General features: G+C 35.7%; 3 protein-coding genes across 5 annotated transcripts; all 3 read right to left on the bottom strand.

Moving 5' to 3' along the window:
• Positions 1-256: 256 nt before the first annotated feature.
• Positions 257-6,694, bottom strand: LOC146163930 (sideroflexin-1-like). Of its 3 annotated transcripts, none has more exons than XM_083383140.1 (11): positions 6,446-6,694; positions 5,615-5,687; positions 5,375-5,548; positions 4,668-4,766; positions 4,026-4,101; positions 3,687-3,772; positions 2,758-2,885; positions 1,297-1,346; positions 1,001-1,050; positions 877-924; positions 257-635 (listed from the first exon to the last, which is right to left on the bottom strand). In XM_083383140.1, exons 3-11 carry the CDS (start codon positions 5,449-5,451, stop codon positions 539-541), a joined length of 711 nt encoding a protein of 236 aa, XP_083239266.1. In that variant the 5' UTR covers positions 5,452-5,548; positions 5,615-5,687; positions 6,446-6,694; the 3' UTR covers positions 257-538. The 3 variants fall into 3 exon arrangements, with proteins under 3 accessions (XP_083239266.1, XP_083239263.1, XP_083239265.1); XM_083383137.1 differs by lacking the exon at positions 6,446-6,694 and adding an exon at positions 5,845-6,435; XM_083383139.1 differs by lacking the exon at positions 6,446-6,694 and adding an exon at positions 5,845-6,435 and having other exon boundaries at positions 5,375-5,541; positions 5,611-5,687.
• Positions 6,695-11,509: 4,815 nt separating this feature from the next.
• Positions 11,510-12,624, bottom strand: LOC146163931 (transmembrane protein 231-like). The gene has a single exon (XM_083383141.1). The coding sequence runs from the start codon at positions 12,488-12,490 to the stop codon at positions 11,564-11,566; it is 927 nt and encodes a 308-aa protein (XP_083239267.1). The 5' UTR covers positions 12,491-12,624; the 3' UTR covers positions 11,510-11,563.
• LOC146163932 (large ribosomal subunit protein uL16m-like) lies at positions 12,503-13,913 on the bottom strand. The gene has a single exon (XM_083383143.1). The coding sequence runs from the start codon at positions 13,386-13,388 to the stop codon at positions 12,624-12,626; it is 765 nt and encodes a 254-aa protein (XP_083239269.1). The 5' UTR covers positions 13,389-13,913; the 3' UTR covers positions 12,503-12,623.
• Positions 13,914-22,017: the final 8,104 nt, after the last annotated feature.

Consider the following 22,017-nt stretch of genomic DNA (forward strand, 5'->3'; position numbering starts at 1 on the left):
TTGACGTATTGTACTCGATCCGCGAAAACCTCCTGCCTTTCGAATATTATATGATATACTAGCAAACAGAATTTTTTGATTTAAAAAATGTGTTTTTCGACTAGTCATAAGGCCCGAAAATTTTTTTTTTGGACACGTTGTTTTTGTCCGATGTTCTTTGCTTATTCCAGAATGCAAGAAAATAAAATTTTAATTTTTTTTTTTTATGAAAAATTTGACGAAGGATAACCAAACGTTAAAAGCTTACTTGTTAGAAAATACTTTTTAAATATAACACCATTTAACTTTCGTAAATTGAGGTAACCTGAGTAAACGGCAAACTTGTATTATTTAGCGAAATAGTGATAAAATAAGAAGATAAGGTTGACATTTCGACCAACACGAGGGGAGTTAAAAGGAACAAGGTGACGTGAAGATATGAACAATGAGACGGCGAAACAAAATTGGCTAAAATGATACTAAAATACTAAAATACTAAAATACAAAAAGGCGTTCAATTCGAGGTTAAACAACACAGGAAAGGATTGATCATCTACGCTTATAGGCCCTTGTTGAAATACACCAGATCCAGGTTAGGGTGGCTGCTGCGAATCGACTCCTGAAGTTCTGGCTCGAGTGATGACACTGACATTGAGCTGCAACAAAGTAAGTGGAAATGGCAGCAGTGACTAAGCAGTTCCTGAGTCATTTGCATGACTCAGTGATATTTGTTGAGCATGCTTTGGGCTAATTTCAAATTAGGCGTATTCCGTTTTAAGACACCTGCCATCGGACATTAGGGCTATCGGGCATTAAGCGACAATAAATCGATAATCGGCGGCGAAGTATAGGTTGAGGTTGGTATAAACAAGCAGCCAACAAATATGTGAACGTTACCTCATTTGGGGAAAGAGAGCACAGCAGAGTGGCGTGGCGAAGCAGAGGCTGAAACAACGAAAAATTATTTTCGAAAAAGTATATCGCACGTTATAAATACCAAACGTCGTTTATTGTGACTTACCAAATGCCGACCAAGGCAACTTGTATAGGGGCGTTCATAATGGGATAGTTCTGCGACACACAAACAAATAGGTTAATCATTGCTCCATATATTCCCTTGACCATTCAAGTTGAGTTACCTATTACTGTCTTTATAAAAAGTGATCCTCTTTGCATCACAATCACTTACATATAAGAATTAAACTAAGACGAAAAAAATATTTTTTAATAATTTTAATACCTGAAGTTTGATATTATAAACACTTTTTAACAGGCTTTAATTACTATAGAAAAGGTAAGAGGTAAATAATATCTTACCTTAAGGAACTTTCCTTTTACTAATCGATTCATTATTATAGGTGGACCAACTAAAAAATAAAAATATTTTTATTATTATTACTATTACTATATACAATCTTCAAACATGCTACGCTTAGGAGGGCATTTTTCTGTTTTACAAAATCCACCCAGAAAGTGGCCGATATACATTAGTAAAGATAACTAGACGGGGGTGCGGTTGTTGTATATTTTATCGGGGGGTATATTTTCAGGGTTTAGCATATATTTTTACAATTTTTTTTTTAATGTTTTCGTTTGTGGAGGGGGGATTGTGGAGCGTTATAAATAGCGTTACTTATTAGGGTTGCTTTTAAATATTATTTATTTGACTTTGGTTTGTGGTGTAGTATAAACGTTGCCTGTTCTTTTATTTCCTTAACTTGTTTCTGCAAGCAAAAACAGATATGGGCCGAAAATCACCCGCCTTAACTTATGTCTTAGGTACGAAAGGGGTACTTGCCAGGGTTTAATTTTCTATCGTTTTGCCATCAAAATATTTTATTCATTTAGTTTTTTCATTTTTGCCACTTCAAAAATAATTTCCGACAAACTGGCACTTCACGCCTGAAAGCTTTACCTTCAAGAACATTTTCTGTTTTTTTTAACTTATGATTCAATCTGGCGACCGAGTTTACGAACGTCATATAAATGAAGTTTCTAGGAAAGCCTCCCTGCTTTACGATGGGTGAAAAATTATTTTATACTGGTCGCCGATATTCTGCTTTGAACATCCCTACTCGCAATGCTTCCCTGCGTTAATTGCACAGTGGGTGAAAGTTTATTCACGGCCTTACCTCTTTGTGTATTACCGCGACAATAAAATGAAATACGATTAAGTTTTGTGAGTAGTAAATTATTTTACTAAAGCCTCTTTCTTAAATGCAAGTCGCACGCGCCCAGTTTTACTTACGCAGCTACTTGGAACAATGAACGTTGCACGCGCGGGACAATGAAGCGCAGCAGAATGCCAGAAGCCACTTGCGAGCTGAACCAAGGAAGCGATATAAACGAATTCTGTATTGAGTTTTTCTGCCGCTAGGTAGGAGTAGATAGCAACAAAAAGCTAAAACGATGACGTCACGATATTTTAGGTTTATTGTCCCCCAGTCAGAGGCCCCGAGGGGTGAAGACTCATAAAAGTCTACGTCGCACCTACATACCACTCTACGAAATGTCTGAAAATTTGAAAGTTCTACGATGTATACTTTTTCTATAAAGCTCCGGACAAAAATCGGTCTGAAACATTTTCGGGGAAAAAAAAGATATGTCCCGAAAATAAATTTTCGGCCCATATAAATATGGAACAGTCCAATAGAATCGGAAATTTTTCAAGGCCAGTTTTCTTCTTCGCACTATTTTTTCGATTTTAAACTTGAATGTTACATGATGTAATTATGAAGAGTAACTTCTTGTCTGTTAAGTTATTTTATTTCCAATTACCCATTCCAGGAACAGCCATTCCTATTCGCGACATCGTAACTTGCGCTATTGCCTTTTTTGCTGCTTTCTTGGAAGAGCCCAGTTGTTGTCCGTTTTCATCGCAAATCGTAATTCCATTTGTAAGCTCACTGGAGATACAACACAAAATATATGATTTGGGTTAATATAGCATTAGCACTTACAACGGGTGCAATAAAATGTGCAACGCTACATCAAGCTGTGCCGGTTTGCAAGATTTTTTTCCCGGATTTCAAGAATGGAATTGAACAACTACAAATAGTACTGGGCGATAATACACGCGTCGCACAAGCTCCCAACAAGATTGCCAATATGTAGGTCATAGTGTAACCAAAAAGAGTCACAATAAAGACGGCTGTTAAGAATTGACCAAAGGAAATGGGTTATGTTAATGATTCTTACCGTTTTTCTACCGCGTCCCCATGTGCACAACTTAGCTAACCGCTGTGCACAACTTAGATCTTTATCAATCATATCATACTGTTCTGACTAAACACAGCCCAATTCGGTCGTTAGAAGTATAAGTTGTCCAAAAACCGAAAAATCTATAAAAACACAGTAGCCCAAAAGTTCGCAAATCCAAAATTGTGAACCGTTGTTTTAAGTTACTCATGTAATTTTTATATAAAGCAAAGGACAGCATGAAAGCAAAAATAACAACAAACGCAACATGGAACCGATAAAATCATTCTAAAAAGTATTGGAGGTGAACTCGCGCCCCCCTAGGAATTGGCGCCCCTGGTTAACAACAACTGGGTTATAATGCGTCTGTGTTCAGTATTGTTTCTGGGGCCCTTTGTATATTCATGCTAAGCTATAGAAAAGATTGTTTTTCACAAAAATCCTAATATGAATGCTCAATGCTCATACATTAGTTAACACTACCAGTTTGTGGCATTTTATATATTTACCTGCTTCTCATCATAGGGATGTTAATGCAATTTGCAGAGGCGACTGCAGCAAAAGGAACAAAACGACCAACAAGTGAAGGAAGTTTCTATAAAATATTATGTATCTGGTAAAGCATTCCAGCCTGATATATACTTATCTAATGATGGCGCACATTACACAGCGCATAAACAGAAGATTAATTCATAAGGTACCGTATTCATAGAAACTGTAAGTATACTCTACAATGGTAACTACAAACAAATATTTCATTTAGGACTTGTTGCATTTAAAACTTACTCCTAATAAAAACGTAATTTGAATTAAAAAATTGTTATTGCAATATATTTGGACATGTTTACCTTTGTCAGTGAATTTAGACTAAGAGCAGTGACAACAGCACCTCCAGTTGCACATGCATATGAAGCTAAGAGTCGGCTAAAACAACAAAGAAGTCATTTAGGCTATCAAAGTTGATGGAAATACACAAACTAAGCATTCTTCTTTTCAAATGTTTTAATAAACATGTAGTAGTTTTCAGGGTGCAGATGTAGGATTTTTATTTGGGGGAATGAAAAAACATTTAAAGATGATGTTGCAAAGTTATGCTAAATCTTGTCATCATAAAGTTACATCGAAATGTGGTATCATAAATAAATAATGCTAAGAACACTACACAGTTCATATTTTAGGTTGGAGGTAGGTGTTTTTTTCAATACAAAATCTATATTACGAAGATGTATTCAGTTTGTGCAAAGTGAAAAAATAGCCTTTATATTGTTTCAGTCGCCTAAACTTTTATTTTTGATGGTGCAATGAGTCACACGGCGCCTTACAGACAAAACAATTTATTAAAATGGGAAAAGACATGCCAAAAACGTAATCCAGATTGCAAAAAATTTGCATTTAGGTAGTTAAAATAGGCAAAAAATACCGTTTTGGGGGACATGGCCACTTGCCCCCTGGGTCCGCCCCTGAGAGTTATTTAATATCCAAAGCCTTACCTGTTCGATATTGGGGCATCGCCACTCCTATTGGTATAGTTGACAAGGGCATTAAAAGTTTGATTTATCCATTGCCAAAAAATTACCGCAGGGGTAGTCCTGTTAAATAAAAATTGCAAAATTACAAATCCTGTTCCAGAAAAGGTTACTGATGAACCACAATACTGGTAAATAAATAAGATAAGAATTCATGAGTTGTTCAATATTGAGGATTACAAATCACCTTATTTTTTGTATTAGATCTATGTATAAGGGTAGAAAAAAATGTTGTTGTTGTTTTCATTCAAACATATAAACTTGTGATAAAGTAATGTTATAGAATTTCTAAGCATATTATGGTATAGTTGTGGGCATTGATGGCCGGAGTTGTTACCTCATTTTCAATGAATGTAAAGCATATCAAAAAGATTCCAAAACTAACATACCAAAATTAAATGTTTTATATAACACTACAGTGTGCATAGTGACCACCACAAAAAATCACATGTTTTTTGGCAGTTGTAAATATTTTGGCATGTCAAATCTCTGATTGCATCATTTGAAACAGCTTTAAACGTTAAACCACTGAATTTCGCAACATGCCCTTCATTGTGGAAAAGTTTGCCATTAATGGTGTAATTGTAGTAAAATTGTTTTTGTTATACATGTTGATTACTGTCATTCTTCAGATGTTCAGTGTACTTGTAATTCAATTAAAAAGCACTTACTTGTAAAAAGTTAACAGACATCCTGTAATAGTCATGTTCATAGGAACCTGGGCTGACATTCTGCCAAGGATAAACATCTTTTCTTTGGTATCTGGGTGATAGGCACTGTCATATTGATACTTTGCTTTCCATAAATCATCCACAGTTGTACCTGGGGCAACATGTCCCTTTTCCCTTTACAATTTATTAAATAAGAAAAGTAGTAACGGTTTCAGATAAAAAAAGTTAGGGGCAGCATACTTGAAGTTTAAGATAACCGTTCTTGCTTCTTCCAAATCTTTGCCAGTAAGAAAGATGTTGAGTGGATTGGTAACTGTAATACAAGGATTTTGAGAAAGTGTTTCTGAAAATTGGTTTATAGTTGCCAACCCAATTATTATGTTAAAAAAACATGTAAATTAAGTTCTGCTTATATATTAATCATATTTGCTTATACTTCCTAACGAATTAGAAAATTTGGCCAATTAAACCTTTAAAAAAGTGTCTTGCTCTGCCTTCGTAACTATCTTGACTCCATCTGGGTTTTGAAAGGTTTACTTTGGACAAATCTTCTGACATTTTACAGACAAACCTGCCACGAACAGCCTTACCACCCAAATTTATAAATGCAATAAAGCTTGACCTGTTTAAGAGTTTTTAGTATAAAACAATTTCTGTTTAGTAAAAACAATAATACAATAAGTTATAATCACTTGTGCCTACAGCCTACTACCTAACCTAAGACTAACAAGCAGTGTTTCCTGGGTGGAACAACACAGCGATAACGTTACATATTAATTTTACTATGTAGAGTTAAAACATGTTGTAAAATACACTACAAAGACTATTCAAACAGTTGAAATTACTTCTAGCAAAATTGCAGAATTAGCTTACTTTTAACCTTTGGCAATAGCGCTGACCAAGTGTATAAACATTAACAAAGTCCACAGACAAGGAGAAGCTATATGTTTTAATTTGTATTTTGCTAATGCTTCTGTAAAGTTTAATACTAATTGAACTGATTTACAAAGTGTGTTATGTTTAAGATACTATTTTAAAGAGTCCTAAAATAACATGGTCGATAAAACAAACCTTTGCTCAGTATGAAAATTTCTTGGAAGGAACACTGCTGACAAGGTCAAAATGCCGACAATACAAAAGTAAAAGATAAGCCATGTCACAGCAAGCACGCGTATATTGCTACTCCTTTCTGTCTGACCCCCGAACCACTCAGCGATCGTCAAAATGGGGGCGTTTCCGGCTCTCAAAACGAATTGACCGTATGTTTAGTTACATACAAGAAAGCACTCACAACATAAAAGTGCGTCTCAAGAATTTTTGGTTGTATTATTATTGAAAAATTCTCCTTTCAGGGATATACCCCGTTTATTATAGACAATTTTTATTCATCTTTTCAACAATAAAAGGTCAAAAACGTATTATTTTAACGAAATAGAAGAGTAGTTCTTAACCTTTGCTACCCTTCCAAACTCCTATGTTATTCTGTGGACAACAAATTTTCGGTTAGTGTCCATTTCTTCCTCCTATTTGGCCATCAAAACCGAGCGGAGACATAATTTTTTTCGTAGAGAACATGAAAGGTTTCAGAATGACGTCATAAATTTACGTTAAACGTGATGTCATAAAACAATTAATCTTAAAAACACCTGTTGTTCTTTAACGAACCTATCTGCAAATATGCATTTCAAACCCGGTATAATCAATTTGTAAATTTGTGTTTATTTGGGTTAAATTGGCTTTCAACCAACGACATAGAAAATTTTATATAGCGTCGTTTCAACTTAAGGATAAGCTGCGCCTAAGGAACATAAAAGGGAGTCAAATTTAGCCTGAAATACAGGGATTGATAGTTAACCTAAAATTGCAGTTTATATTGTTTATAAGCCATAGGCACAACATGCCGTAATATGCCTACTCAGCACTATGGGCTAAACAAAATTCTTTATAACGGACAAAACATAGTAAAAAGGAATGAAGTTCGAGAGGAGCGCGAAAATAACTTGTTTACATAGTAAGTTTGGCAAGATCATAGTTTGACCATACCACATTTTTATCATATAGTCGTTGATTTTCTGTAGCTTACTTAACTAACCTCAGAGGTTAGATCAAACCCCAGTCACTGCCTAAGAAGGAGACACGGTTTGCTTGGCGCATTGGTCTCGGAAAAAGTCTTGCAGCGGCTGAGAAACTGTATTTATTTTTAAATGGTGATACAACGTTTATTTGTGAACAGGTCACCGCGTGCACAGATTAATATCCGGTTAAACTAATTTATAGCAAAGACCTGAAGAGTTTGTGCAAAAATTATGAGCAAAATACTATTTGCGTTGAGGCAGCACACATTTAATACAGTAGAATGCGTTAAAAAGGGACATGGCTACGATCCTCGCGACCTGTATTTACCATTTGAACATACGAGTTCGACATATATTATACCAGTTCTATTATTTGTTTAAAAAAGCCTTACCTACCGCAAGGAATCACCTGCGTCTACTAACGTTGTTACAAGTTTTGCAACAAAGACTCACGCCTGGCATTTCTGTTGTGCGCCTTTGTTATATATTTAGCTAAATTAAGTTGCAGCCTTACCAACATACGGAGAGATAAAAATAAGTGTGTTATAGCTACATATAACGCGTGTATTGCGCTGATGGAAATGACGCAATATTTCCGGTCAATGGGATGGTTTCCACCACTAGGGGTCGCGCGGACCGACTCAGATGAAGTCGCATTTTTTTACAATGGCGATAGGTCTGAGACTGGCACTATTTGGTCGATAATTCAGTTATTAGGGCCGTTTGCGACATTTTGACCGGTTTAACTGGTAAGTTTATCCCTGTAGTCACTATCAGACCATTTTTTTTCAATTTTTATCGCAAAGAAGTATGTGAACATTGCTTTTTCCAGTCATCAAACTATCCTGGCAATAAATTGTTGTAATTTACGCCTTTCTCACTCCCCGAATCAAAGACTGAATTGTTATTTAAGTTAGTTTACGATTTTAGCTTGTTATCACACTCAGAAAATCTTTCACGAGAAATTTGTTTGGCAAGGTGGCTGTGGTATGTTTTGGGGTAAGCTTCTAGTTATTGGTCCACAAAGTGCATTAAACTAGCATGCATTTACCAAGTGAAAGGGTTTACCATAATGAAGTTAGATATATTGGTCAATTTTTACTAATAATGTTGTTTATAATTTTCTGAAGTTAGTGAGAATTTTGTGTAAACTTCTAGAAAATACTTGTTTGGTAATATTAAACCTGCTATGCATTCTCTTCCTGGGTTAACAATTTATGGAACTAAAGAAACTGGTACTGGAATACAATTTAAGCAGATGCTGCTTTCCAAGTGATCTAACAGGTAAAAGTTTATTTTCTACCTCTAGTTCTCCCTGATTATATTAGTTTGTTATATGCAGTTTTTTTAAGTTATGGGATTCTTTAACGGTGTTTGATTTAGTTGAAATAAATAATAATCTATAATTCAAAAAATACACTTGTTTAGTTGCTATACTGTTTTATTTGTAGCAAATAATCATTATCTTATAAAAATTATTTATACCGTTTTTATAGGTTTGGAATCAAAACAGACAAATCTGGAAATATAATTTCTACAAGGGAAGATTCAAACAAGCCTGCATTAAAAAACTCTTTTAATCATGTTCTTGATGTCATATACTACAGTTCACACCTAACAAAAAGTCAACAGTTTTGCTTGTTTTATTAAACTTCATAATATGCATTTATTTTTTGTATGATACTAAGTGAAACAAAATTATACAGTTGTTTTAAACGCTGCGAATTAAATTGATGCTTTACAAACCTGAAGTACACAAAAAACCACAAGTAAAAAACATTCTACTAAATTTCATATTAAAATCAGTACAATATTATTCTAGTGATTTGACTACTATTTGAAGAATGAAAAGATTCATTGTAGTTGTGACTTGTTTGTAACATTGGAAACTGACAAACTTCTTTCATTGTCCTGGCGTTGTTCGACAAATATACGGTTTCTTTGTCAAGATGTAAGATTTCAGTTCTGTAGCTAAAATATTCTTCGGAATTCAGCAAGTGCCTGATTTTTCAGCCAAATGCACAAGCTTGCTTGATAGTGTCTGCTCTAGGGCTCCAGGCTATATTTATTCAATTTTGGTAAAACCACACGAGGTCACTTGTAAGAAAGGTTATAATAAGATAACATTTACAAAATTACACCCATTTCAAAACAGTACAAATAGTTAGTTGTTTTAAAAGGATGTGGATCACTCGAATATTTTCCTAAGATGTGAGGTATCTTGTACGAAAAGGTGTTAAATTAATGTTGAGTACAAAAGAAATATCTGGTGAAAAATTTAAGTTAATTCACAAGCAATACAATATCCTTTAGAATACTATACAGAAGATATATTTTCGAATTAAAAATGACTGTTAAAAAGTGTGAATGAACTTGCAAAATGCAAAGGTTAAAAAACAGCAGTACCACAAAAAACTACAATATTCCCTCATAAAAATGCTTATTTCAGCTTTGTTCGCAACTAGCTGGCCTTAAATATTCTAATTACATTTTATTTATAATTTAAAGTTGACGCAAATGCTTCCTGGTTTTAACCGAAACCCTATTTTAAGTACAAAATTAAAGTTGTAACAGTACATGTTTAACAACTTCTCGCTACCAGCATTTGACGAAATTGCGAATAAAAACTGATTATAGGTATTAATTAAAGTTAACTTTAAACGAATAATTAGCTTCATAATAGATTCTACAAAAACAAAGCGCGAAAACACGTAATTGAAAACCACGGATTACCATTGTAAAAGATAGGCGCTCGCAACTGTTCATCTGACTTACGCAACGCCTCTAGTGGTGGAAACCATCCCATTGACAACACGTCCAGTTTGATAACAAAGGCTCTTGTTTTCGTATAATTTTCCATTTATGAAATTAAAAAAAACTCACGTAAAAAAAACAAAAAGGCACGACAGAAGTCGCAAGTTGTACGACAATATTTAATTTGGGTATACTTATTTTTTACTGCACGCCCGTTTACTTCTATATATGGATAGATGGGTTTAAGTAGGCTACACAGAAAACCCGGTTCATGACTTTGCGAATAGCGAGTTTTGGGGCTGTAAAGAGACACTTAAAAACAAATAACCTTTGTTTTTACTCGAACGTAAGATGGCTCATGAACGAAAAAGACTTACTAATTCCTATGCCAGGCTGCCTTTAAATATTTTGTTGAGTTCTGGTCGAACTCCAAGAATTTTACTAAACAATTCAGGTTTCTTTACATTTCCGAAAGCAGCGGTTCACAAAACGTTTGGTTTGACTCGTTGTACGATATGATGACGGCGCTGAACATATTCCAATGCAAGATTTAAAAGTGGCATCTAGTTCTCGAAATAGGTATTAATAGACAGTTGTAAAAGCAAGCCGGTACGGTGACCAGATAACATAATTATAGACGTACCCGCAATGTTATCTGTTAGGTCATATTCATTTTGTTATTTGCGATACGATTAAAATCTAAATAACTCTACAGTCGGATAAGCGTTTTTACAACGCTAAAATATTTTTTTTTTTTTTTATGAGTTTAGGAGAAAATAAAAAGTTGACTTGCTTTTATTTCTGCATGGCAAAGCGTACCTAAATAGCTTATTTTTATCGTATTGATGAAATTGAACCTTACAATATTGTACTTTAACTTTCGCTTTTAAAATGATACTTAGAGAAAACTTGGGTTGTCGAGTAAAATCGTGTCATTAACGTTTCTTTGAGTCTAATGATATGAAACAAAACTAACGCGGATACGTTTCTCCGGTGTTATGCGTTGGAACAGTGGAATAGATGTTAATTCGATCAACAACTGTCAACTGGCATACAGCCGAACCTGCTACTATTTTTTTCGGGCGGGCGTGATAAAGTCCAAAATGTACTATTCAAAAGGGACAGCGTACTGTGAAAGGCTATGTGTAAAATAAAGTGTAGCTCGTTCATACCAGCTAACTACTTTCCAGGATCTGGCGTTGTCTTGCAAAATAAGGAAGAACTGTAACTTAATTATCATACAAATACCTGAAAAGTTATTACTGCAGTATTACTACTAAAAATAAATGTATTTTTAAAAGCGAGTACAAAATACTACATAACACAGTATGTTTAATAAAATATAATTCAGTAGTCATTTTTAGTGTTGCTTTATCTTTGGTCTTTCTATTATAGTTTGAAAGAGCTGGCCACTAAAAACAGCAACATTAATTTTTTTAAAAACCCAAAGAAACAAAAGCAAAATAGTAACATATTGTATCCAACCCCACTTAATTAGTTCCCAAAACCCAGGCGTATAACTGATAGACTCGGTTGAATAGTTGATAATAACTTCAATTGTAAAAGGTTGACTTGGTCCTCGTCCAGACTTCCAGACTGGATAAGCTGGTGCCAGGACAGTGGTCAGATTTCGTTGTGAGTATGACCCAAAAATTGTGCTTAGATCATAGGAAGAACTGAAAATACTGGTTGAGTTTACAATGCTTGAATTGTACCTAGTATCAATCCCCCTGTGCTTCAGTGGTGTCTTCTGGTTTAATCGCAAATCACCAAACATAGAGTAGGATGATCCTGGGACAACAGCAGAATGCGATATTGACGCCATGCTCTCCATTTGAAACGTTGACATTCGATACAGCTTGTAGTCAAAAAACAGTAACAATTGAAGGGACACAACACTCTCTGACGATAGAAGGGGAATTTGTACAGTTAAGTTTAACCGGTCAAACTTTCCATCACCATTGACATCGGTTTCAATTGACTGTATAGTTGGAATACGTAGGTTGTCCTGCAGAAGAGAGTTAAAATTTGCATAGGTGCTCCAGGCTAGAAAATCCCCTGCTTGTGGCTTTGTAAGAATAACAATTGCTTGTTTTTTAAACTTTACATCTGGCTGTTCTGTGTAGGTGCTAGTTGTTATCCAAAAACCCTGACTTCGATAGGCAATTAGCAAGGGAGGAACAAAAGTAAGGACAAGCGAAATGAGAATATAAAATGTCGCTTTGGTACAAATGCTGGCCTTATATCTGTATAATACAGCATGTGAGTATATTTCCAAGACAGTCATATCTTTAGTTTACATTAGATACCTGCAACATAAAAAAAAGTTTAATACCTTTGTGTTAAACAAAATTGGCAGAAAAGAACATTATGTACAGTTTGATATTATCTGTTAAGTTTGATTAACTATATACAAAAAATCATCTTAATTTGCCAAACAATTTTAAATCATATTGCGACAAACGTGTGCGCATGCCTTGCATGTTTTTTTCAATAACTTCACGAAATGTGAAAAAGTTTTCATTTTCTTCTTCGATTCTTCTTTCTTCTTCATACATGGCTTGAAGCATATGATAGTCTACAGCCATGGCTGGAAATGGAAAGTGCAAAGCAGCTTGTTTTAGAATCCTGTACACCTCTATAAATTCAATCTTTCCATGCATTTCAAGAAGGACTTGCCTTGCTCTAACTGGGGTCACATAATAGTTAATTTTACCCTTGCCACCACCCATCACAGCTTGCACTGGATGCATTGTCACTGGATGATAAGGGCTTTCAACACGCCAAGTAGCTAGGATAGGTTTTTTTTTGAGAAGTGAGTTAATCTTTGTCTGTACGTTTTGAAAATTTGTATGTTTTATCAATCCCCCTTGAAGTGCAATAATGCCAAACTGTCTATGTTGAAGTTCTGCTATTTTGCCGTATGCTAGGCCTCGAGTTAGAAAATCTCGCCTTTGTTGCATAACAGGGGGAGCAGGAGGGGCTTTCGCTCGACCTTGAAATGTGGTTTTTGCTCCTTTCGCCACATGCCTATTGTCATAATCTTTTCTAGGAGGAATGCAGTCTTTAGCAGTCCACTTCTTACCTAAGACTTGTGTTTGAAACAGTGGCACCACGGATAGAAAGGATTTTCTTGAACACACATCTTGGATATTTTTGGAGAGAGAGCAAGATTTGTTATACATATTGTCTGCAATTACAGGTGTTTTAAATTCTTAAGGCTTGTCAAAAAAAACTGTTAGTCTATTCTGTGTTTATCCTATTATGTAGTTGGCAATCTGCATACTTTAATAATTAAAACATTTGTCAATGGTATTCATGCTATAACATACTTCCTACATCACCCCCAGCAGCCAACTACGAAAATATGGTGCATGGTTATATGGGCATTTTTGACAGATTATATTCCCTTGTTATTTAATTTTTTATATTCCCTTGTTATTTTAAATTCGTTTTTTTCTACAATGATCCTAAGGTCATGCATGGGCATTGCCTCCGTTACCCCAATGATGGCTAATCAAAGAATATTTAAAGCCCAGATTGGAAACTTTGGATTGTGCGTGGGTAGACGATTTTGCAGCTTAAAATTGCATGTCTGTAATAACATTTTCGCCAAAATTTACGCACCTGTAATAACGTTATTTGTAAAATTTGCACGGCTAAAAATGGAGTACTATACTGAAAACCGTTAGGGTGACAAAAGTTTTGCGCGTTTGAGGCATTTTAAATAAAATGCGTGGTTATGACCGCGACCGAGCAGGAAACTGCGTGGGGCATAAATCCCTCCATGCAGGATTGCACACCTGAATATCGAAAAAAGATGGAGTTGTTGTCGCATTACAAACCCTCAGGTGTGCACATTAAACCATGAGTGCACATTGGAAAATTTGGCCCTGCACAGCTGAGTTTTTGCCGATTGGCAAAAAGTGCCTAAAAATGCAGACTGGCTATGAAGGATAAATTTAGAGAAACCTCGAGAAACATGAATGAGTCTTGTCGTTACAAGAGACTAAACAGCATTATACGTAACTATTGGCATTATCCCTTGAACAGTAACAACTACAATTTAAGTAACATATTTATTAATAATAACCAAGTAGAAGAAACACATTTTTTGCTTGTCAAAGGTCACGCTGGTTACTGAAACGTATTTGCAGCGGTTCATGTACCTTACATTTTTATTTATGATAAAAAAAAATATTCGTTTATTTCCGCATACATTTATTGATGTTTCAATATTTATCCTTAAAACTTCAGAAAAACATATGCCTTTTTCATCGACTAAAAATGTCCAAATTATTATCATCTTTATAACAGTGTTATTTGTAGAGAAGCCAGCGTTTGTATTTGTTATTTACTGGGTTTGTTTTGCGTGCGCATTCAAAAAGCCTGTAAACTTTCTGGCGTATTTTCTTTTTCCTGCATTCTGCTTGTTAACTTAATCCCTAACGCATTCGTTTTTCCTGTACGTTAGTTGTCTGAATTTTACTGTAAACCAGTCAACAAATACATGCCTTAATACCAGTGCGGTGGTCATGCCTCACCTGTTGTAATATACATTGGTGACCCCGACGTGATATGAACACGCAATAAACCCTTCTGAATTAAATTTTATGCATACTGGCAGGACTCGGGTTGCGTAGAAGGTATAAATTAATTTTGTTTACTAGCGCAGTTTTTCGCTTTTAAGTATTTTTAATCTACGCCGACCAGTTATGATTTGTTGAAACGTTTGTTACCAAGATCACGCCAGCGTTATTGCTTATTAAATTGATATTTGATTAGATGTAATGCAAAGATAGATTGCTTTAAGCTTTAAATTGTTAGTTATGCAAGACTTTTTTAGTTATTGTTGCAAAATTATTGCCCTTTTTGGTGCGGTTTTCAAGGTGCAAACATTACAATCGATGTTAAATACCTCTCGTGATATCTAATCTTGAATCCAATAAACAGACTATTGTCTCTGTTATGGTGATAGATGTTTTATATCTCACCCAAAATAACCTAGACCACTTTGTCTGAAATTCCTGCGTCACTTACCCGTTATGTTTCAATAAAAGTATAACAGAGCAGAAGGCCAAACCTTGTTGCCAATTCCCAATATAACGCGATATTTATCTCATTTGTGACTACAAGCGATCATGTTTAAGGCCTTTGATGCCTCATTTGTTTTTCCGAAGGGGTAAGATAACCGTCATGTTGCCCATATGAAGTTACTAGCATGCAGAGATGTAACTTTCTAAAACAGTGGTTCTCAAACTGGGGTCCGCGAGACAATTTTCTGGGACCGCAAAGCACCTTACAAAAAATCAGCAAAAAATCATCTCCTGAAGAACAAATTTTTTTGTGCAATAAGATTTTCAAGCAACTTACTTTTCCAAACCAAGCTTAATAAACACAATTTTAATAACTATGTCGTACATAGGCCTTATTGTGGGAAAAAAGAAAGAAAGTCAAACTCAGCAGGCTCGACCTATACGCGCAAAGCTACGATTAGTTGTTCGTTCACGTGATTGCATGCTGTAAGTTGAATTGTGCATTACATTGTGCAGACATCACAGTGCTGCGTACTTGTGCTAATGAGAATTACGTTTTTACAGCTTGCTTTTCAAGACGATTATTTTCTGCATTATAAGACATTCAAAAGTGTTTTGCATTGTTTGTCTAATTGTGCCTTTCAAGTACCATTTCAGACGTTACATCGTGTCGTATATTGTATTTATGAAGTCACCTATAAGTTTGCTACTTTTTGTGCAGGGTTTGGATCTAGAGGTCGGATCTAGAGGAAACAACCTTTTGATTTTTATATGTTTACAAGATTTGGAAGAGTCTTTAAGGAAAGTGCGGGACCCGTGGAACATGGGGACCAGAAACACCTCATTATTGCGCCACCTGTTGGCAAAACTGAATAAAATTTTGGTTGTTTGATTGAGACATAACTTCGTCTAATAACTTTCCACAGCGTGCTTTTTTTGTTTTAATGGTTGATTTATTACAAGTTTTTAGTTTTTTTAGGTGGAAAATGTAGTTGTTAGCTTGATATTCGTGAGGTGTTTTGATAGTTTTTGGGTAATTGTAAAGCAGTAAATTTTTTTGTGGAAACAGGAGATAGCTAGACGTTGAAAATTAGTTTAAATCATTTGGTTCAGCGTACTGGCTAGCCATGAGTGATTTTCTTACAAATTGTGATTAAAGGACCTTTGGAACAGTTTGTTTCACTGGTCCCTCGATCATTTTGTGATGATATTCTTAGATTTTTAAGGATACTTTTAATACCAGAGCATCTTATAAGGGATTACTGAGAACCAGGGCTGCGGAGTCGAACTCGGGACTCGGGTAAAATCAGATAAAACTACCCGAGTCCCGACTCCGACGTGTGCAGCAGGGCTGCGGAGAACGAGTCTGACTCCCGAGTTCCCCTCCGGCCAAAAACTACACCCGAGTCCGACTTCCGAGTCCCAAGTCCGACTCCGGCCAAATGTAAGATTTTGTCGAGTCCCGAGTCCAGCTCTGACTCTACAGCCTGCATTTTACCCATTTACGCAACTAAATTAAGGTGGATTTTCTGCAATCCACTCATATTGGTGTCATAATTAATCCACCCGCATTACATGGTTTAAAAATATTTCACCATTTGGTATTACACTTTTACAACTTACATTTTGCCGCCTTAACAGTTTAAAAATTTGATACTGCGCATGAGCACGCCAGACTCGGGAATCAAGTAGTTTTACGCGGTCTTACTCGAGTCCCGAGTCCCGAGTCCGACTCCGACTCCGCTGCCCTGGTGTGCAGTAGGCCTACCAAATTTTGAAACTGATATGGACGCCAACTGTAAATGGTAAATGCCGAATAGCATATTTATTCGTAATTTTTGTGCGCGGTATGCATTGTTAGTTATTGATACATGGCTTGTTTATAAGTTACCTGCGCAATCCCTTCTTTTTCTCTCTAAGCCGCCGCCATTGTAAGTATTTTGCCGCGGGATTATGAGCTCGTTTTATTGTTGTCATATCGGTCCTACAATGCAGATTTTAAACCGCGTTTAAGCTAAACTAAATTTACGGCATAGCTGTTCAGTCATTTTTTTGCCTCTTTACATTAAAATTACGTTTTTTAAAGCTTTATTTTTGCGTTGTATAGGCTTTACATTTCTTGTATTCGCATGTTGTTAAACGCCGGTGTAAGTATTTTTACATAGATCGTTTAGCTACAACGAACCAGCTCGATAACGGAGGGATTCTCGAACGCTAAGGAGCAGTTGAGTTTCAGCTCCTCGTTTACCAGCGCGCTTTGTGCGAGCTTTTCATCGCCGGACAACAGTCACCCACGCCTTGGAGTTCCCGCCACCGCTCCTGACTAACACAATGAGCTCATCAAAAAGGTCACGTCAACATCCAATGAACAATGTTTGACATCCAGAAGGAACAACACGAAAATGACGTTTCTCCGGACCTCTTGTCTTAACGGCAGGGAGGGTAATCTGTAACGGTTTTGTACTTTGGAAATATAACTGGGCCAGCTCTGTTTATTTGGTGAAGAGCTTGTCTCGTTGGATCGCTTATTGAATCTGGCCGGTTATGACGTCATGACACCACCTGTGTGTATTCATTAATTTGACAACATATTGCTGATCGTAACCGAAAAGCAAGAGAAAGTCTTTTGCAATATATGACACATTACAAACTAACAGATATTTTTCGCCACAAATTTCCAACCGTTTCTCAAGGCTTCAGAAACTACCAGCGGCATCATCGCGTTTAGATTTCTTTTTAATTTCGTCGAAAACGTTAAAAATGTAGACATAGTCCCCGGTATAATGTCCGACCATAATATAGCAACTCTAGAGGCTGACATTAACCCAGCACCACGGTAAAGGCTACTGGAAATTTAATACATCACTATTAAATGACCAGCGTTACAAGGATAAAATAAGTAAGGTAATCACTTATTATAAAGCAGAAAACCATATAGGCGAAACCGACCCACATGTAAGATGGGACGCCTTGAAAGCAGTTGTTCGGGGAGAAACTATTAGATATGCGGCCGAACTAAAACGAAGGCTAAATATTAAGCAAATCGATTTGGAAAAACTGATTGGTCTTTTGTTCGATATCATTGACTGCGCCGACTATTACGATATACCTGGCGCGATACTATCTTTACTTTGACACGGTAAACTGGGACTCCATATATACAGCCTTAGCTGCTTTCAGGTTCGGGGACAAGATTATTAAATTGATCGAATGTTTTTACCAAAATCCTTCGTGCGCAATTGTTAACAACAACTTTTTATCTAAATCGTTTAACGTTGAACGTGGCGTACGCCAGGGAGACCCTCTCTCTCCAACTTTATTTGTCCTGTGCATTGAATGCCTTGCCGCTGCGTTAAAACAGGGCCGCCAAAACGGCATCACAATAAATGGCAAAGAATTTAAAGCGCCCTATTTGCTGACGACACTACAATATTTCTATCGGGTAGTGATCAGGATTTTACAGAAGTCTTTCGGATTATTGACGACTTCGGCGAAATGTCAGGCTGCAAGGTCAACATGTCCAAATCAAACGCCTTTTTTATCGGAACAAATCGTGAAAACTGCCACAAACCCATGTAACAAAGTGGTCTTCTATGGCCATCAGGCACTATTAAATACTTAGGCGTTGAAATTCCCACTGGCTCGAGTAACGATGCCGATCTAATTGAAAAAACTTCACACCACTTCTGAAAAAAATTAAAATAGTATCAAATATTTGGTCCGCGAGGGGTCTCTCTCTTCTCGGAAAAATAGCAGTTATCAAGACCCTCATGATTCCAATCTTAACCTTTAAAATGAGTGTTGTCCCGGTTTATATACCCAAATGCTTTATCTCAAAAGTTTAAACGAATCCTGGAAACAAATCGAAGGCCCCTTTATCGAAGGTAACAGATTAGAAGCGCTTCTTAATGGGAACATAGGAACAAACAATGCAATCACAAGGCGTTTACTTCCTATGCGAACGTTACGTTGCGCAATAACGGCGTGCAAACAACTCTTGGAAATTATAGATCCAAAGTCAAACAGCCGACCGCTTTGGCTAAACAAAAAAGTAAAATTCCGCTCAAATGTTTTTTTTATGCCATTACTTATAGATTCCAATATAATTTTTCACCAGGATTTATTGAATAGAAACGGCGAGTATCTACAATATGACACATTAGTAAATAAATTTAACTTTACACCTAACAACACAGATTTTGTCCAATTCATAAAATTAATATCGAGTCTCCCAGAAGAATGGGATTCGGGTAGCGCAACAACGTTCCGATCGTATAGAACCAAAACATTAAAATTATTTATCCAGCAGTATAACTCCACCAAATCGGTTTACGAAAAAATACAAACAACAATTCTCTGTTACGTGTGTATACTGGGAAAACGTGAGTGCGTGGTTAAATACTAAACTACGAATATCGTGTGTTTTTCCCCCGAGCAATTACTCTTTGGAGTGCACAAAAACGAACCGTGCAAAACATTTGTAAATTGTGTCCTTTTCGCGCGATATGTTATTTATCAATGTAAATATGCCGACACTGTCCCGACTATGTACTGTTGCTATCTTCTGTGCAAACTTCCGAGCGATATTCGGCTTTGAAAAGAGAAAGCATGACAAAACACAAAAGTAAATGGTCGTTAGCTGCTTGAGAGCTTCACTATTTTGATTTGTTTTTCTTGTTCGTTTTTTTTTCGCTATCTATTTTATTAATAAAATAAAAAAAAATATTGCTGACCGTGTTTCGTAAATTGCCCGAATTTCCTGTTTTTCGCTGCATCGCCGAACTGCATTGAATAAAAACTCTTTGGACTGTTGGTGTGAAGAATGCGCCGGTTTTTATTTTAGTTATTTTGACAAGCCACAAAAGCCTGGTGTTGTTTGGTTGTTAACAACAAATGGTTGTGAAAGAATGCAGCGAAGGCAAATGGTTTTACGCTTGAATTGGCGTCATGGCAATATGGAACGCCATGTTTAGTCATAATAACTTGATAAAAGGTTTCTACTTTAATTATACCATTTGTAAAGTATGTAATGTAAACTTATCAAATATAACGCATTCTTATAATATTTTTAGTTAGTGATACCCTTATCATCCTTTTTGGCGATTATATTAGCAGACAAAAAATGTCACATACCTGGGAAATTTTTAAATGTTTTGTGTGTGATTCGGCTGTTCAGCACTCCGCTAAATTTTGACCTAATAATTTTGTATGACAAAATTTGACATTAGAAGTACCTTAATTTAAATAACATATTGTTGTATAAAGTATAGCAGAACTGCATTAGGACGCTGGTCTAGAATCGTACCACAACGAACATTATTTGATTAGGGTGCGGGTTAACGTTTGTCGTCTGGGTTAGGGTTCCCCTTTCCCGGATTTTTTCACTCCTGGGAAACGGGATTAGGGAATCCCGGGAATCTTGACGAAAAAATTATACGTAATTACGATGTTTAAAATTATTTTATATTAGCTCCAAACATTTAATTAAGCTCATTTATGTTCTGTAGTATTGCTTCTGCAATCTTACAAAACTTTCTTCTATTAAAGACTGCACCCTTATTTGTTTTTATTTAAAAAAAAAGCGCATACAGGGCGCATTTTTATCGGTGGCATGAATTTAATTGAGTTTTTCCGGATGTAAGCGCAAATAAAGCAACTCCAGCAATGACTTTAATAGGTTTGGTAATATTTTTTTTTCTTTATATCAGTCAAAAACGACAAGTTTTTTCAAAGTTTTGCTATGTTGCCGAATAAGAGGGATTATAAAAAATTTCCCAAGATTCGCGGGAAAACCTGGGAATATCCTGTCGAAACATTCCCGGAGAGGAACCCTAGTTTGGGTAGGTCAAGCAATATTATTAAATAATAATACTTGACCCACCCTCATCCAAACACTAACCTACAACCTAACCCTAATATTGTGCATTGCTTTTATAATTGTTTCAACGCTGTGGTAGGATGGGTTTATAATTTCTTGAAAAGCTCGATATTTTTTGAAGATGATTTGATTCCTTGTCAAAAAGACAAACAACTAAAAAAAAGAAAATTAAGATGTTGGTTATTTAAATAAAATGCTGAGCAAACAGATTGGTTAAAATACAAGGTAAAAATACTTACAGAGCATACATCAACCTTGTGCATATTATGGAAATTGGAAAAAAGGATAATTGCAAATACCCACCGAAAAAAGACACAACATATACTTTTCAATACATTTGTCCAAACAACTTCAAACCTAACCTTTAGAATTCAATAACCCATGTATGTGTGGTTAATTCTCGGCTTAAGATATAATACAGTTAGCTATTATTCGATGGAATTCAAAACTAAATTTTGATAATTTTAACATATAACTTTTTGAAAAGCTTAATACAACTTTTGTTGATTTTTGTGCATTTTGTAAACAATTTGAGGTTAACTTTGACAAATGTTGACTTTTTTGACACGCTAAGAAATAAAGGCCCTAATAATGACTAAACTTATTTACGAGTCAGCATTTTGCAACAAAATGTTTGTCTTTGCTTTTTTGCAGTATGTCGTCCTGCATTGTGTTTTTACATAGTAAGTCAACAGTACATAAATGCACCACAAATAGATTGATATTTTATTTGCATGTTTTTAATGGTTTTCAAAAAAACAAAATGCATAGAAAACGAAAAAACCAAAGCCATGACAGCCACCCTTTAAAACATGATAGATTGTTTAATGTAGGCTATACTGTGAAAAAAAACCACAAACCTGAAGAAAAAACACAAAAAAAACTGAAGATACAAAGTAG

Source organism: Ascidiella aspersa, chromosome 2 (genome assembly GCF_963924565.1).
Source record: "Ascidiella aspersa chromosome 2, kaAscAspe10.2, whole genome shotgun sequence".
NCBI classification, from domain to species: Eukaryota; Metazoa; Chordata; class Ascidiacea; order Phlebobranchia; family Ascidiidae; genus Ascidiella; species Ascidiella aspersa.